Consider the following 16,489-nt stretch of genomic DNA (forward strand, 5'->3'; position numbering starts at 1 on the left):
AGATAAAAAATTATTATATAGTAAAAATAATGATTTCTCGATTAAAAAATCTTATTATTTGGTTATGGTCATATATATGGGTTTTATGGGTGTTACTATTACTTGGAATATTATATTTATTACAAGGACAATTTAGGATCACTGAATCTATTGAAAGTGCTTCTATATATTTAAATACATTAACACCAAAATTTTATGTTGCTTTAACAGGAACATCTAGTTTAATTTCTGGTATAATTCTTATCTTTGAATGGTGGTATTTTAAAAAGTATGTTTTAAATTTATATATTTGTTATTATTATAAAAAAAATTAATTTTATTTTAGTTTATTTAGTATTGATAATATAATACCTGAAGAAGAGGAAACAGATGTTGAAGAGATAGTTGAAGGATCTTCAAATATTCCAGAATATAAAGTTTGGAGAAATCCAACAGCTTTGTTTCGTGGAGCTGAATATAATAGATATGCTAAAAAATATAGTTTAGATCCATTAACTTTTCATGATATGAATTTATCATCACAAGATCATCAAAATTTATTTACGAGTGAAGCAGATTATTTACAAAAAGATTACCAAAGTATGTTTTTAATTTTATTAGAAATTTGATAACATAATAAAATTAATGTTTTTTTTTAAGTTATGCAAGATGCATGGATACAACGAAACAGTGATTCAAGAATTAATGCTGCACTAGAAGCATTAAAAATTAATCCAGAATGTGCCCCAGCTTTACTTTTATTAGCTGAAGAAGATTGTAAAACAATTAATGAGGTTGAAATTATGCTTAAAAAAGCTTACAAATGTGCAGAAAGTGCTTTTAAGCGTTCACAATCACAAAATAATTATGATTTTACATCAGATATTACTTTTAGAAGAGATGCTAATATTTATGTTTATATAAGAAGACGTCTTGCTATGTGTGCCAGAAGACAAGGAAGATTAAGAGAAGCAATAAAAATGATGAGAGATATATTAAAAGAATTTCCTACTATGAATACTATGAATATACAAGAAAATTTAATTGAAGCATTATTAGAAATTGAGGCATACGCTGATGCTGCAGCTGTTTTGGCAAGATATGATGGTAAGAAAAATTTGTTTTTTTTTATATATATTAAAAATTAATATAAATATTTTAAGATATTACACAACCAAAATCAGCAACTATATGTTATACAGCCGCTCTTTTAAAAATACGTTTGGTAGCTGACAGAGGAAATGCTGATTTTTTTAATAAAAAAGGATTTTCAGTTGCTGAGTTAAATGCAATAGAATCAATTCATAGAGCTGTTGAATTTAATCCACATGTTCCAAAATATTTATTGGAATTAAAAGAAATAATATTGCCACCAGAACATATTTTAAAACGTGGTGATTCAGAAGCTATAGCATATGCCTTTTGGCATTTACGTCATTGGAAACGGGTAGAAGGAGCCACTACATTACTTTATAATACATGGGAAGCAACATTCAATTTATTACCATATCCATTAGAAAAAGGAGTCTTATTTTATCCTTATCCAAATAATATGACACCATGTGATCGTGAATTATTACCTGGTAAGATAATATTATATAAATGTATTTTTTTACTAATAGAATTTAATTTAGCATGGCATGAGGTATCAGATTATCCAAAAAAAGAATATCCATTAATTGCATTAATCTCAACAGGAATGTGTATAATAATTTCAATTTTATCATTAATGTATCATCAATATCCACAATTTACAATTCAATTATTTCACACAATTAAGATGTATTATTGGGAATTTCATATATTTTTATTTCGTAACATTTTTTCATTCTCTTTTGAAGAATATCAATGAAAAAAGGTGGAAAATAATGTTTAAGAAAACAATATCGCAAAAATAATTTTTTTTTTCTTAAAAAAAAAATTTTGTATTAGTATAATTTCTCATGTGCAGGGTGAACAATTATTAACTAAAGAAGAAAAAATAAATTATTGTTTTAAAGTATTTTTATTATTTACTAGTGTTTTTTAAAAAAATATATAAATTTTTTTTATAAAAATTAGTAAAATTTTAATGATATATATATATATATATATATCAGTTTCACTTTATAAAAAAAATTTTTATTTTTAATATAATTTAAATTTATTTGTAATAATTAAATGTTTCAATTTAATAAATATAAAATAATTATGGAAAATTTTCTCAACATATAAATCTAGTTACCAAAATTAATAAGTTTTTTTTAATAATATAATATATTGTTCTTTTTTTAAGTTTTTTTTTATTATCACTAGTGATATCAAATTAATTATGAATTTTTTTCTGAACTTGGAATACATTGTATTAAAAAAAGCATAAAAGAGTTGTATGCATTAAAAACTGACATAACAGCTACTTCTACTTGTTGATCACCTCTTAATGATGGAACCATTTCAATTATACTTGGAAACATATTGGCAACATTTTGTAATAATTCTTTTGGAACATTGTTTGATTTTTCAATTAAACCATGAATAAGACTTGTCATAGCTTGAAGAACTGATAACAATTCAATATGTCTCATTCTTTGCATTGGTAACATCCCATTTCTTCTGTTATCTTTAGCATATTCTTGTAAAATCTTTAATAGAAATATTTATTTATAATTATAAAAAAAATAAACTTTTCTTTAAACTTACTTCTTTACATTTTTTCATAAGTGAAATAATTGCATTTAAACCAAATTCAGATCTTTTTGTTGAATTTGTTGATGATTTTATATTACATGTTGATAATAATGCATCAAAACATACTTTTGATAAATCAGCTCTTTGCAAACAAGTATCTAAAGCTATAATTATTATTCAGTCATAGGAAAAAAAAAGTTATTTATAGAAATAAAAAAAAAATAAAATAGATATTATTAAACATACCAAATAAATCACTTGTCTCAGCAGATGAAATTGTTCCTCTATTTAATATAGTAATAATTTTTTCTAAAAATGATTGGGGAAGATAATCTGCATATGTTAATATTTCAATGCGTATAAATTCAATAAATTGACAATCTATATATTCATGACGTTTTCTTTCATCAACTGTTAAAGGTGATGATGATTTGCTAGTTGTAAATAAAAAATTTTCAATACATAATGGCATTAAAATCCAGAAATCTTTAAATTGATCAGGATTTTTATAAGCTATTTGTAAGGTAACTTTGATAACATTAAATAAATACTGAACAGCCATTTGCCATGTATTTTGACTTGGACAATTATATTTTAATTCTAGTGGTCTTTTTAGTGTTTTTAAAATATCATTGATTATTAATGATTTTGTAATTTCAGGATTATCAATTGAATGAATATAAAAATCTATTGATATTTTTAGAGCATTCTCTGCAAATTTAGTTAATTGTGGCATAGCTAATCCTTTAATTAATGGCTTATTATTACTATCCATTGGTAATTTAGGTGGATCACATGAAAATGAAGCATAAGTTAATAAAATTTTTAATACTTCTGGCATAATTGTTTTTAATGAAGATTGATAATTAATACATTCTTTACCAAGAATTGTAATAAAATTTAATGTAACTTGTTGCATTGGTGGAAGTTCACAATTGAATGCTGGTACAACAAAAGGTACCTGATCAACTGTTATTGGTAATGTTGTTATTTTAATAAAATTTTCAAAAAATTGATTTTTAATAAACATTTCTGGTTTTAGATATTTTGTTAATTGTTCAAATAATATTAATATTATTTGAATAAATATTGTTAATTGTTTTTGTCCAATTATATATGTTATATTAACATTTTTTATCATTATATTATTTAATTCAACAATTTCTTTCATCATATTAACAGCACAATTCCAACATGGTATAAGTAATTTATCAGGTAAAATTTTATTAACTTCATTATTTATAATAATATCAAAATTTTGTGGTACACCTTTTGTTGTAATTAATTCATAAAATGATTTAAAACCACTCATTGATATTTCTAAATTATCTATAATACATGCTTTTCTAATACAATTTAAAACATCATTCCATATCTTATCAAAATCATTTATTTTTTCAATTGTATTTCTTTGTGCAATAATTATTTTTGTCATACCATGTAACATTTGTACTGTTGTTTCTGCCCATTGTTTATATTCAGTATTTCTTGAATGATGAACAAGTATATTAGGATCATTTTCTGTTCCTTTTATTTTTTCAGCAACTTTTGATGCTTGATTTGTTTTTTCTTGTATATCATCTATCAAAGGTAATACAATTTTTGTTAATAAATGTTGCCATGTTTCTAAATTTAATTCAAAATTATTTGAACTCATTGTATGAATAATTGTTTGACAAGCACTTTTTCTAATTGGAGGTCTTGAATCAACTGCTAAACCAATAATACCATCAAATAAAACTAACCAAAATTGTTTTTTTTCTATATTATTAAGATGTGTATATTTAATATTCATAAAATCTGCTATTGTCCATAGTTGTTCTAATGAAGCTAATGAAATATTTAATTCATGTTTTTGTTCACCAAATTTTGCTAAAATTTTTATTAATGTAACCATACATTCATATGGAAGTTTTTGAATATGATCTTTAACAAGTAAACTTATCATTGAATAACCATCTTTAATAATATTTTGATCAGACATTTTATGATCACCTTCAACAATACACCATGGTATATTTAATAATGTTGGCCATATTTGTGGTGTAAAATCATCACCATGTGAATGTAATATTTGTATCAAACAATCTATTTGTCTTTTACGAACTGATACATAATCATTTTTTGATAAATTTGTTAAGGGAACTAATATAAGTGATTCAATTCTTGATTTATCATCATTTTTTAAATGTATTTTTAAACTACTTGTTATCAACATTGTAATTGATATAGTACCCCATTCACGAAGTGTAGCTTGTGGATGTGTTATAACGTCACTCAAATGCCCTGTTACAAGATTCCAATAAATTTCAAGTCTATTAATATTTGCTAATGCAGTTTGCAAAAGTTTTGCGACTGGAAAATACGACGAATCCTTACTTCCATTTTGTGATATTTTCATGGATTCACCCGATAAACTAATAAGAGAGCTAATTACATGAAGTAATTGTACATCATCAAAATTTTGTGTATCATTAAACATTTTATGTAAAATATCACTAATTACTCGAATTTCATTTAAAACAGCTGTTGTTAAAACTGGATTAGAGGATGAATTTGTTGTGGATGGTGTTGAATTGGACTGAAGAGCTTCCCCACTATCAGCTGATGTTATAAATTGTCCATTTAATGATGGTTTCATACCTAATATCCATACTAAATGTTGAACTGATTTTAAAAATAAATACCATGATTCTAGAAAATCTTTTCCATTATCTCTTCCAACAGAAAGAAGTGTTTTAGTTGCTAGTATATTTTTTGATGTAAGCATAACTTGATAATTACTAATATATCCAGGCATATTTGGAAATGGACAAATACTTCCAACAGCCATAACTTGAGTTGTCTGACTTTTATCCATTAACATATCAATATCATATTCTGCTATTTCGTTTTCTGAATTTTGATTTGTATATGTTATATCAACAAATAAATCAAAATATTTAACAGGTAGTGATACTCTACATAAACTTTTAATTAATTCATGTTTTGTATCATCACATTTTAATTTACATGCAGCAATAATAAGTACAGAAAGATTATTTAACATTGCTTCTGTTATAGAATCATCAACACTACATTCCAGTAAAAGCATTACTATTTCTAATACTGATTTATATGAACTTCTAAAAAGTGTATTTGATATAATGTCACTTGAAACATTATTAACAGTTTTATCGTCTTCAAATGCTGCATATAATGATTGTACAAAATCAAAAACACAAAAATATAATAAAGAATGAATATAACCATAAGGAAGTGGTATACAATCATGTTTATCTAATGAATCTAACAAAATTGATCTTTTAACAGATATATTTTCATGTAATGCAATACCACATCCTTTAATAATAAAACCACTTTGTCCTAATGGTGCTGAATTATCATGAATTTCATCTTCATTGTAATTTGATGCAAAATCAGGATTTGTAAATACAGAAAAAGCAAAATTACATAATGAGGTTGATATTGCTTTTATAACTTTATTTGTTTCAGTTTGTTCAATACTAGTTGTGGCAAATTTTAATATATCAGGTTTTGAAAGTATTCTATGTAAAACTTCTAAAGCTATTCCAGATTGCCATAATTTATCTGATTGTAAATATTTTATAAGAACAGATATAAATATATCACATTCTGTATGTAATAAACTATAGTAAAATGTTATAAGAACATTAACAATTCTCATTAATCTTACTATATTTGGAAATAAATGTTTAGCCATTGAATTAGTAAATTGGGCACTAACAGATGATTGAAGTGAAAGAGTTGTTGATGAATAAATATTTGATATATTTAATGATTTTGATGTATAATTTGATGAAAAACCTTTTAATATTAATGGAACTATTTTTTCTTTTATCAAATCTACATATTCGGAATGTTTAAAAAAAACTGATGGATAATGTTTCAATATCATTTCTAATAATTCTAGTCCTAATGTTAATGTCATATCTTTAATTCCAACTAACCATTCTACTTTTTCATTATTAAGCAAATGACATAAATCTTTTAATAATAAATATGCATCAGTAGCACATGGACGTAAGGAAAGTAATATATTTTTTGATGAACGATTATAATGTGTTGATATAACTGAAAGATCTCCAGATTTAACTCCATCCTCTTGAATAACTCTTTCAAATACACAACTAAATAATTGTCTTATAACAGCTGATGCAGCATTAATTACAGCAGCATCTTTATGAAAATTAAGATGTAATGCAAGGCAAATACATTTAGCTAATGATGGTCCAGTAACAAGAAGTTCAGTACTAACAAATGGTGTTATTGTTTGTAAAACACGTATTTCTTCACATTCTGATTCAATTAAATTACATAATTCATTAACAATACTTGGAGCAGATGACTTAAAAAAAAATAATAATAAATAAATTTATTTATAAATTATATAATTAACTTACAGCATTAACAATTCTATATTGTAACATTCGTTGTAATGATTGTAAAGCTATTTGAGCAAGGCGAGAATTTTTACTACTACATGCAAGAAGAATTGGTTGTAATATATCATTTGAAGAATTTTTTAAATTTAATACTAAATTATCAACAGATGACACACTGCTTATATTTCTAACTTTAACAAGACAATTTTCAGCAGCTTCTTTTACATTATTAAACTTTTTTTTTGCTTCAGTAGATAATAATCTTAAGTCAGATAATAAAAAATCTATTAATTGTTTTGGGTCTGCAATACCATTGACACTATTAGACATTATATGTCAATCTATAAAAATATAAAAATTTAATTAAATATATTAAAAAAGATTTTAATAATTATAATAAACATATATATCTATTTGGAAGTAATCATACTTCGTGGAATCAAATGTGTACTGTATACCACGTATCGTTACGAGAGTTCATGCAATAATTTGTTAAGATCAGTTACTGAAACAAATATGGGTCGTCATAATTAGACTAACCTTAATATTATGAATAATAATATTATTCTTTAAATATTAAAATTCTTTAAATATTAAAATTCTTTAAAAATATAAAATTTATTGTTAAAAGATAATTTATAATTTAAATTTATGCATGTTTTTTAAAATTATTTGAATAAAATAAATATTATATTTAATAATAAAAAGTAATAAAAATGAAACAAATTGTAAAAACAATTAAAGATAATCATTATAATAATAATATATTAAATTAAAAATACTGTTTTACAGTTACTCTTTATTACAAATCTTTATAATGTGTCCTAAACCGATGTTCTGAACTAAGAATACACTTAATATAAATAACATTATCAAAGAAATTTTTTTAAAATTGTATTTATATTTTTTAATAAATTATAAAATTTATTATTTAATTTTTTGATAATAATATTTATATTTTAATTAAGTGTTTACATAATTATATGTACAATATTAGCTATGTTATTATATGAAATTTGTAACAGTATTATTTTAAAACATTTTCTTAATTTTATTTACTTTGTACTTTTGAGTTTTTATTTATATATAAAAGAAGTTAAGCTATTTAAAATTAAGTATATATATTTAATTTTATCTTTAAAGAATACAACATTTATATATATATAAATATATATAAAAAATTATTATTTGACTACTTTTTATATCATATATTTTATTTAAATAGACTTAAATGAAGTAATTTTTAACATTTTAAAATAATTTACTTCAAAATGTTTTAATTAAATATATTTTTATATTCATTAAATAATTTATTCAAGGTTTACTGTTTAAAATAAAAAAAATTTCACTTAATTGATATGAACAATTTTTTTTGTAATATATATTATAAAATGTTATCAAACTGACAAATATTTTAAAATATTTCATGTTTAGTGCTAATTGGAACAATCTTTATTTTATTTTAATAAATTGCTTTTAAATTTGAACATAAAAAAATTATATTTGTAATCATTCTTATCATATATATATATATAAATATATATATATATGTATTAATGTTACTTTCCCAATTATTTTATATAATATTTTAAAATTTTATATACTTATATTAGTTTCCCAAAAATAAATATATACAATTATTTATTATTTTTAAGTTTATTATTAAATAAATTTTATAATTATAATTAAAAAAACAATTAATGTAATATTTCTTTATATGTATTATCAATATTGTATTAATTGTTGTTACCTTAGAAATAAATGTTTTACATTTATTAAAACATAAAACTATCGATATTTTATATAATATTTTTCATATATTTTATTTAGTTTTAAAATTATTAATTTTATATTTAAGAATGGGTCTTTTAACATTAGGAAATCCTTTGACATGGGATGAAACTGTGCCATACTTAGATTATATCAAAACTCATGGAATATCTCAATTTATTAATTTGTATAATCGTCTTAAAAATCGTCAAGGTGACCAGTTAAAATGGGGTGATGAAATTGAATATACTATTATACAATTTGATCATCAAAATAAACGTGTACAAGTTAGTTTGAAAGCACATGAACTTTTAAAAAGACTTAATGCTCAAGAGGAGGTTAATTCTGTTGTTGGAATGGAAAATAAATTTTTATGGAGACCTGAATTTGCTGGTTATATGATTGAAGGAACCCCAGGTGTACCATATGGTGGATTATTAGCATGTTTTAATCTTGTTGAGTATAATATGATGCATAGACGTTCTGAAGTTACAAAAATGTTAAAAAGTGGTGAATCAATAATGTCTATTAGTTTTCCTCTTTTAGGAACACCAGATTTTACCTCACCATCAACTCATATTACATACAATGATGAAAATGGAGCTGGTAGAAGTATTTTTTTTCCAGATGATGCCATTTATTCAGGTCACCCACGTTTCAAAAATTTAGTTCGCAATATTCGTAGTAGAAGAGGTGAAAAAGTAAATATTCAAGTACCAATATTTAGAGATAAAAATACTCCAATACCTTTTAGAGAAAAACTTCCTGTATCTGATGATGAAGATGCTAATAAACATGTTAAAGATGATTTTATATATATGGATCATATGGGATTTGGTATGGGATGTTGTTGTCTTCAAGTAACATTTCAAGCTTGTAATATTGATGAAGCAAGATATGTTTATGATCAATTAACACCAATAACACCAATTTTATTAGCATTGTCTGCTTCAACACCAATATTTCGTGGTTATCTTGCTGATGTTGATTCACGTTGGAATATTATTTCATCAGCTGTTGATGATAGAACATTTGAAGAAAGAGGTCTTACTGATACTATTTCACCAAATAGATTTCGTTTAGAAAAAAGTAGATATGATTCAACTGATTGTTATATTGATTCATCATCTATACCATATAATGATATACCATTATGTTATGATGAAAAAATTTATAAACAACTTCTTGATGGTGGAATTGATGAAGCATTATCTAAACATATTGCCCATATGTTTGTAAGAGATCCTCTTCAAGTTTTTAGAGAAAGAATTGAACAAGATGATACAAAATCAACAGAACATTTTGAAACAATTCAAAGTTCTAATTGGATGAATATGCGTTTTAAACCACCTCCACCAGATGCATTAGAAATAGGTTGGAGAGTTGAATTTAGACCTACAGAAGTTCAATTAACAGATTTTGAAAATGCTGCATATTGTTGTTTTGTAGTACTTTTAACAAGGTAAGAATTATATATTTATTAATATTATAAATAATAATATAATATTTATAGAGTTGTCATTTCATATAGACTTAATTTTTTAATACCATGTTCAAAAGTAACAGAAAACATGGAAATAGCACAAAAAAAAGATGCTGTACTTAATGAAAAGTTTTTTTTCCGTAAAAAACTTTTTAGTTGCCAATCTACTTCAGAAGCATCACAAATATGTGAAAAAGATGATATTTATGCAAAGATGACAGTAAATGAAATTATTAATGGTGATGGAAAAGAATTTACTGGATTAGTACCATTATTAAAACAATTTTTAGATTCAGCTGATATTGATGTTGATACAAGATGTACAATATCTCAATATTTAAGTTTTATTCAAAAAAGAGCTTCAGGTGAAATTCATACATTAGCTCATTGGATGAGAGAATATGTTGATAAACATTCTGATTACAAACATGATTCCGTAGTACCACAATCAACTATATATGATATGTTAACTTGTGTAAGTATTATTTATATTTTAAAAATAATTTACATTATTTTTTAGATGGATGAAATTTCTAAAGGAAATAAACATTGCCCAAAACTTCTTGGATGTTATCGCTCCAAAACTGATCATCTTATTCCTAAAGCTGTTAGAAAATTTGAAGAAAGTCTCGTAATTCAAAAAGCATTACGTAAACATTAAAAAAAAAAATATTATTTAGAACAATGATAATATATTTTAAAAAAACTTTTTATTAAATTTAAAAAAAAATGACAAAAATGTTAATGATAATTGTAAATTAATATTGAAATAATATTTATTTTGCAATGGAAAAAAAACTAATTAGAAATAAGAAAACAATTATAAAGAATGATTGAATTGCTTATAAAATATGTATAACATATATTTTTATATATACACCCGTATTTTATATATAAAAAAAAATTAAATTTTTTAATATTTTAAAGAAATAGAAATGATTGTTTTTAATATAGATTATTGAAGTAAAAATAAATAATTTGTATATATCCAAGACTATAGTTATTGATAATAAAGATTACTTCTTAGACTTTTTCTTTTGCATTTTCTTCACAAAATACATTCTCTAAATCTATATTTATTTTTGTTTGTGTATTTTCTAATTTTTCTATTTGGTTTTTCTAAAAAAAAAGAGGTAAATTTTATAAAAGGTCATTTTAAAATTTATTTATTTTACCTCAATAGATGTGTTTTGCAATATGCCACTTGTTGTTCCCATAACTTGTTGTAATAATATTGTGCTAGGAAAACTAGCAACTTGGTTAGAAAGAAAAGATTTACTAGCTGATCGTACTCTATCTTGAGCAGCTTTTATTTTTTCTTGATTTCTTATTCTTTCACGATTTCGAAAACAACAACATAAATGTTTATAAATATAATTACGAAATAACTAAACAAAAAATATTTTATACATATTATATTTTAATATAAATTTTTACTTACTTGTGGAGATGCACAGATTATAATTACAACCATCCAGGCACATAAAACTCCAATACCTAAAAGAAATATATATTTGGTATCTTTTCCCATCCCATATTCCATAATTATATATATATATTTTTAAAATAATTTTTTTCTTTCTTTTTTTTTTAAATGAAACTATAAAAAAAAAAAATAATTGAAATATATTTATTTATATATTAATTTTTATAGAAAATAGTAAGTAAAGAAATATTGTTAATAATAATAAAAAATAATAAAAGTTAACTTTTTTTTTCCCAAAAGTTGTTTATAACTATATTATGGCTAAAAATGGATACTTATATGCTCCATCTTCTTTCTCATTCGCCCACATATACATGTCAACTTTGTGAATATGTGTCCTATTTTTAGTATTCCTAAAAGTTCTAACAAAATTTTATATATTTTATCAAATATATAATAACTATTAAATTTAAAAAAAAAATACATCTGATTAGTATTTATAATGAAAAAAAAAACAATGGAAAAAATATGTAAAAAAAATGCATATGAAAAAAAAAAATTTATCTAAGATATTTTTATAAAATGTTTATTTTAAAATTTGATTAATTTTATCATGTTGTTGAATTGAAAATTTTTATATATACTCTGGCATTTTCATAAGTATAATTAAAAAAATGGGTGTAAAATTTCTTTATTTCAATAAGTGTGTGTGTTGTTATCATATTACTATTCTTAAAAATCAAATTAAATTAATCATATGAAAAATAAATTAAACAATTGATAAAAATATAACTTTATATTATATATATACATATTTACACGAAAAAGTAATAAAATTGAAAAGTAAAATATATTTTATTTTTATGTAAAATTTAGTAAATTATTTGATTATATTATATTTTTCTTTATATTGCCAAGATTTTTATACTAATTTGTGTTACCAAAATTTTAATCATTAATAGTTAGAAGATAACAATAAAAATAAACTACTAAATAAAATAATAAAAGCTAATAAAAATAGCTTTTATATAAAATAAAATTGTAATAATTTTATAAAATGGAAATGTAAATAAAAAAATAATAATAGTAAAAAAAATTTCGTTAAAAATGAATAAAAATTTGTAAGATTTTAAAAAACAATTTTTGTCATCTTAAAGAACAATGATCATTAATGTTTTTAGTAAGAAAACTATCGTATTTCAAGACAAAAATATAATGTATTGTAATATCCTTAATATTTGTAAACGTTATTTTAATGCCAGTTTTATAGTAAATGAAAGTTATCATATGATGAAAGTACATGTAATATTTTAACAATACCTATTAAATAAAAAATATAAATTTTTTTTTGTTTTTAAATTGATAAAAAAAGAATTATTTTTTTTTATTTTTAGTTTGTTATATTTTATTAAAATATTATAAAAAATAAAATTAATCCTATTTTAAATGTTCATGATATATAATATTAAATATAAAAAGTAAAAAATAAAAATATATTTAATTATAAAAAAATATATACATAAGACATTGTTTAATTATTAAAAACAAATGGAAATATAAAAATAACTAAAAACTGTATGAATTTTAGTCTAATATTAGAATAGAATTCAAATAAAATCTCAATGGAGTTTCTATATATTTTTATGTCACTCAATATATTTCATTCCTAAAATAAATTGTAAATATTTTAAAAGTTCATTTAGTTAACGTATCTGTGGACCATAAGAATACAATTAATGGGTTTTTAAATGTTTACTGGAGCGTAATATTATATCTTTGTTATTTTGGAAAGATAAATTACTGTCTTATTTTAACCAATATTTCCTATAAATCATATTTTATAATATCAAAAAAAAATGTATATTATGTTAATTATTTTGTAGTTAGTATTGTTATAAAACATATCCAAAAAAAACAATTGTATAAAATTAAAAATTTTTTACTTTTAAAACATAAAAAATATATAAATTATTAATATTTTTATGACATAATTTATTCAAAAAAGACAGTTAAATAACATCTTTTATTCACAAAACTAACATTTTATTCAAAAATCTTATATTTATAAATAAGATTAATATTTTTAGCTTTAGTATAAAATTAGCAATTTTATAAAATTTTATAATTTTAATTTAATACATAGTATTTTTTGTTAATATTATAGTATAGATTTAGATTTTTGGCTTATACTTATTTTTAAAGATGAAAAATTATTTTTATAGAGTAAAAAATGTTTTATAATAAAATAAAAAAACTTTTTTTTTTATAAAATTTAATAACAATAAATTTATGAAATAAGAAATAATTTGCTTATATCATGTAAAGCATAAAAATTTATAATTTATAAACATTTATAATTGTCATTAAATAATGTGAAATAACTAACTGCCATAAAAATTATTGAATCATAAAAAATGACAGCAATTCAAAAATTAAATAATATCTTACTTGTAGAAAAAAAAATAAAAGCAAAATATTCTATACTTAAAAAAAAAATAATAATGGTAATTAAAATATTTTATAATTAAAATAACTTTTGCTATTAAAAATTGCGTTAACAAAATTATTTAAAGATGAAATAATTTATTTATTCTTGTTGAAATTTTCTAATCCATGTTTTTGTGGTACCATCCTTTTCAAAAGAACATTCAGATGTCATTTTTCCATCTTTATCAAAATACCAGTAAAAAATATCATCACTGGAACCAACACGATCTCCTTCTAAATGAGTGTGTCTTTCAATAATTTTGTCATTTTCATATGTGAATATAATTTTATGTTTTTTCATATCATATCCAATATCCTCAAAAGCTTCATTAAGGCGGAAGGTATATGAATTACGATTTTTAGTAAGGCCTAACTCTATTTTATATACACCTTCAACTTCCTCAGTTGTAATTTTAATATATCCTTTTGTTAAAGTACGGCATACAAATTTTCTAACAAGCCATGGCATTCCTTAAAAAAAAATGTGTCATAATATTATTAAAAGTTACCCTTTAAAGCCATATACTCATCACAGCCTGTTGCAGATATTTCAACAAATCCTTTGTTAAGAAATTGATTTGGAAGAGTTGGCGAAGACATTCCCCTAAAAATATAATGAAATTTTAAGATTAGTATCTTTATATATTCTTTGCAATATACAACTAAAGTCTATTATCTTATCATACAAATGAACATTGATAGTATGATAAGGTTCAAAACAATATGCAAAAATCACCAAAATATAATATGATAAAAACATAATCATATATAAATATGATAAAAAAATTAAAAAAAAAATTTTCTTTTATTTATGTAATTTATAATATTTGAATATAAAATTTTAGATAAAAAAAAAGATACAAATTTTTATTAAATTATATTTCAACATAATAAAATGAATATTTATATATTAAAAATAAAAATTGATTAATTTTCAAATGCACAAATTCTAAAAAAGTATAAAATAATCGATATTTTATTCAATGAAAAAAAAAGAAATAAGAAATATATTAAAATTCACATTAAAAGAAACATTATAAGTAATGTGAAAATGTTAACCACAACTTTTTAAAGTCAAAAATTTTTCTGTATAGATAAGATATAATTATTATTATAACCTAAATAATTTATACTAAAACAAACTATGTACATTTTATAACAAAACTAAAAAGATGCAAACAATAAAAAGTACAAGCTATCATAACACAAAAATAAATCATTTGATTTTATTATAAAGTTAAAAAATAGCTCAAAGATAAATTTAATGTTATACTTCTAAATCATATAAATATTATAAATCAATGTGGTTAAAAAGTCATTTTAATAAATCATCTTAATAACTTTTATTCTAATAGAAAACTTTTAAAACTATAGCATTATCACATAATATATTTTTCTTACATTTTTGATTACAATTATTCAATAAATGTTCTTTTTTTTTCAGCAAACTATTTTTTTTTTCTTTTATAATCAAGTCAAATTAAAATATGTTGTAACAATGTTTTTTGAAGATAGTTTATTAATAACTTTAGAAATTACTTTTTTTGTTACAATCATTATTGTATTAATACTACTAATATTAACAAAGTTTTTATATAAATTAATAAAAAATAAAAAAAATCATATACCAAGGATGAGTTTAATTGAAGCACCATACAATAAAAATTTTTTATCATCAAGTAAAGAAATGTAAGTATGATTTAAAATTTTTTTTTATTTTTTTATCATAAAAAAATATTGCTATTGTAGATTCATTAATGGAGATGATGATTTTTTAAATGATATCCAACCATACTGTATAAATGTTAGACGTAAAGAAATGGCTGATAAAATTTATGGTCCCAATGTATTATTAGTTCAAATCAAAACAGCTTTAGGAGGAGCACCAGATGTTATTGGTGAAATTTTTTCTCATTCAAAATCATCAATAGACAGCAGAAATTTAAAAAGTGGTACTTATACAGAAAGTTATAAAGAATTTAAAAAAAAAGTTGAAAATTTTAAAGTAACTAGTGAACAAAAAAATATTTATGATAGTGATTCAGATGAATATTCTATAAAATATTCAGAAGAAGAAAGTGATTTATCAGATAACATGTTTACTGATGACTCTACAACAACTGCTATTTATTTTGATGAAAATATGGAAAGATGTTTTCAAGAAATTACCTTAGATTTAACATTAAAACAAAACTATGAATTACCAAATTTAGATAAAAAAATCAAGCATTAATATTAATTATTTTTTAAAAAATATTTAAATATACTTTA

General features: G+C 21.6%; 6 protein-coding genes across 6 annotated transcripts; 3 read left to right on the forward strand and 3 right to left on the reverse strand.

Moving 5' to 3' along the window:
• Positions 1–29: 29 nt before the first annotated feature.
• SRAE_X000066500 (Suppressor of tumorigenicity 7 protein) lies at positions 30–1,831 on the forward strand (the record flags this gene model as incomplete). Its single annotated transcript, XM_024645036.1, has 5 exons — positions 30–268; positions 326–579; positions 640–1,086; positions 1,143–1,562; positions 1,614–1,831. 5 exons carry the CDS (start codon positions 30–32, stop codon positions 1,829–1,831), a joined length of 1,578 nt encoding a protein of 525 aa, XP_024510534.1.
• Positions 1,832–2,288: 457 nt separating this feature from the next.
• SRAE_X000066600 (Protein MON2 homolog) lies at positions 2,289–7,382 on the reverse strand (the record flags this gene model as incomplete). The annotated part of the gene is made up of 4 exons (XM_024645037.1): positions 2,289–2,600; positions 2,659–2,810; positions 2,893–7,015; positions 7,071–7,382. The coding sequence occupies 4 exons, from the start codon at positions 7,380–7,382 to the stop codon at positions 2,289–2,291; spliced, it is 4,899 nt and encodes a 1,632-aa protein (XP_024510535.1).
• A 1,529-nt stretch (positions 7,383–8,911) lies between these two features.
• On the forward strand, positions 8,912–10,966 carry SRAE_X000066700 (Glutamate--cysteine ligase catalytic subunit; the record flags this gene model as incomplete). The annotated part of the gene is made up of 3 exons (XM_024645038.1): positions 8,912–10,284; positions 10,336–10,780; positions 10,826–10,966. 3 exons carry the CDS (start codon positions 8,912–8,914, stop codon positions 10,964–10,966), a joined length of 1,959 nt encoding a protein of 652 aa, XP_024510536.1.
• Positions 10,967–11,328: 362 nt separating this feature from the next.
• Positions 11,329–11,848, reverse strand: SRAE_X000066800 (Hypothetical protein; the record flags this gene model as incomplete). The annotated part of the gene is made up of 3 exons (XM_024645039.1): positions 11,329–11,424; positions 11,481–11,693; positions 11,747–11,848. The coding sequence occupies 3 exons, from the start codon at positions 11,846–11,848 to the stop codon at positions 11,329–11,331; spliced, it is 411 nt and encodes a 136-aa protein (XP_024510537.1).
• A 2,470-nt stretch (positions 11,849–14,318) lies between these two features.
• Positions 14,319–14,818, reverse strand: SRAE_X000066900 (Calycin-like domain and Calycin domain-containing protein; the record flags this gene model as incomplete). The annotated part of the gene is made up of 2 exons (XM_024645040.1): positions 14,319–14,689; positions 14,728–14,818. The coding sequence occupies 2 exons, from the start codon at positions 14,816–14,818 to the stop codon at positions 14,319–14,321; spliced, it is 462 nt and encodes a 153-aa protein (XP_024510538.1).
• Positions 14,819–15,851: 1,033 nt separating this feature from the next.
• Positions 15,852–16,451, forward strand: SRAE_X000067000 (Hypothetical protein; the record flags this gene model as incomplete). Its single annotated transcript, XM_024645042.1, has 2 exons — positions 15,852–15,907; positions 15,968–16,451. The coding sequence occupies 2 exons, from the start codon at positions 15,852–15,854 to the stop codon at positions 16,449–16,451; spliced, it is 540 nt and encodes a 179-aa protein (XP_024510539.1).
• Positions 16,452–16,489: the final 38 nt, after the last annotated feature.

This window comes from Strongyloides ratti, assembly GCF_001040885.1.
Source record: "Strongyloides ratti genome assembly S_ratti_ED321, chromosome : X".
Lineage (NCBI taxonomy): Eukaryota > Metazoa > Nematoda > Chromadorea > Rhabditida > Strongyloididae > Strongyloides > Strongyloides ratti.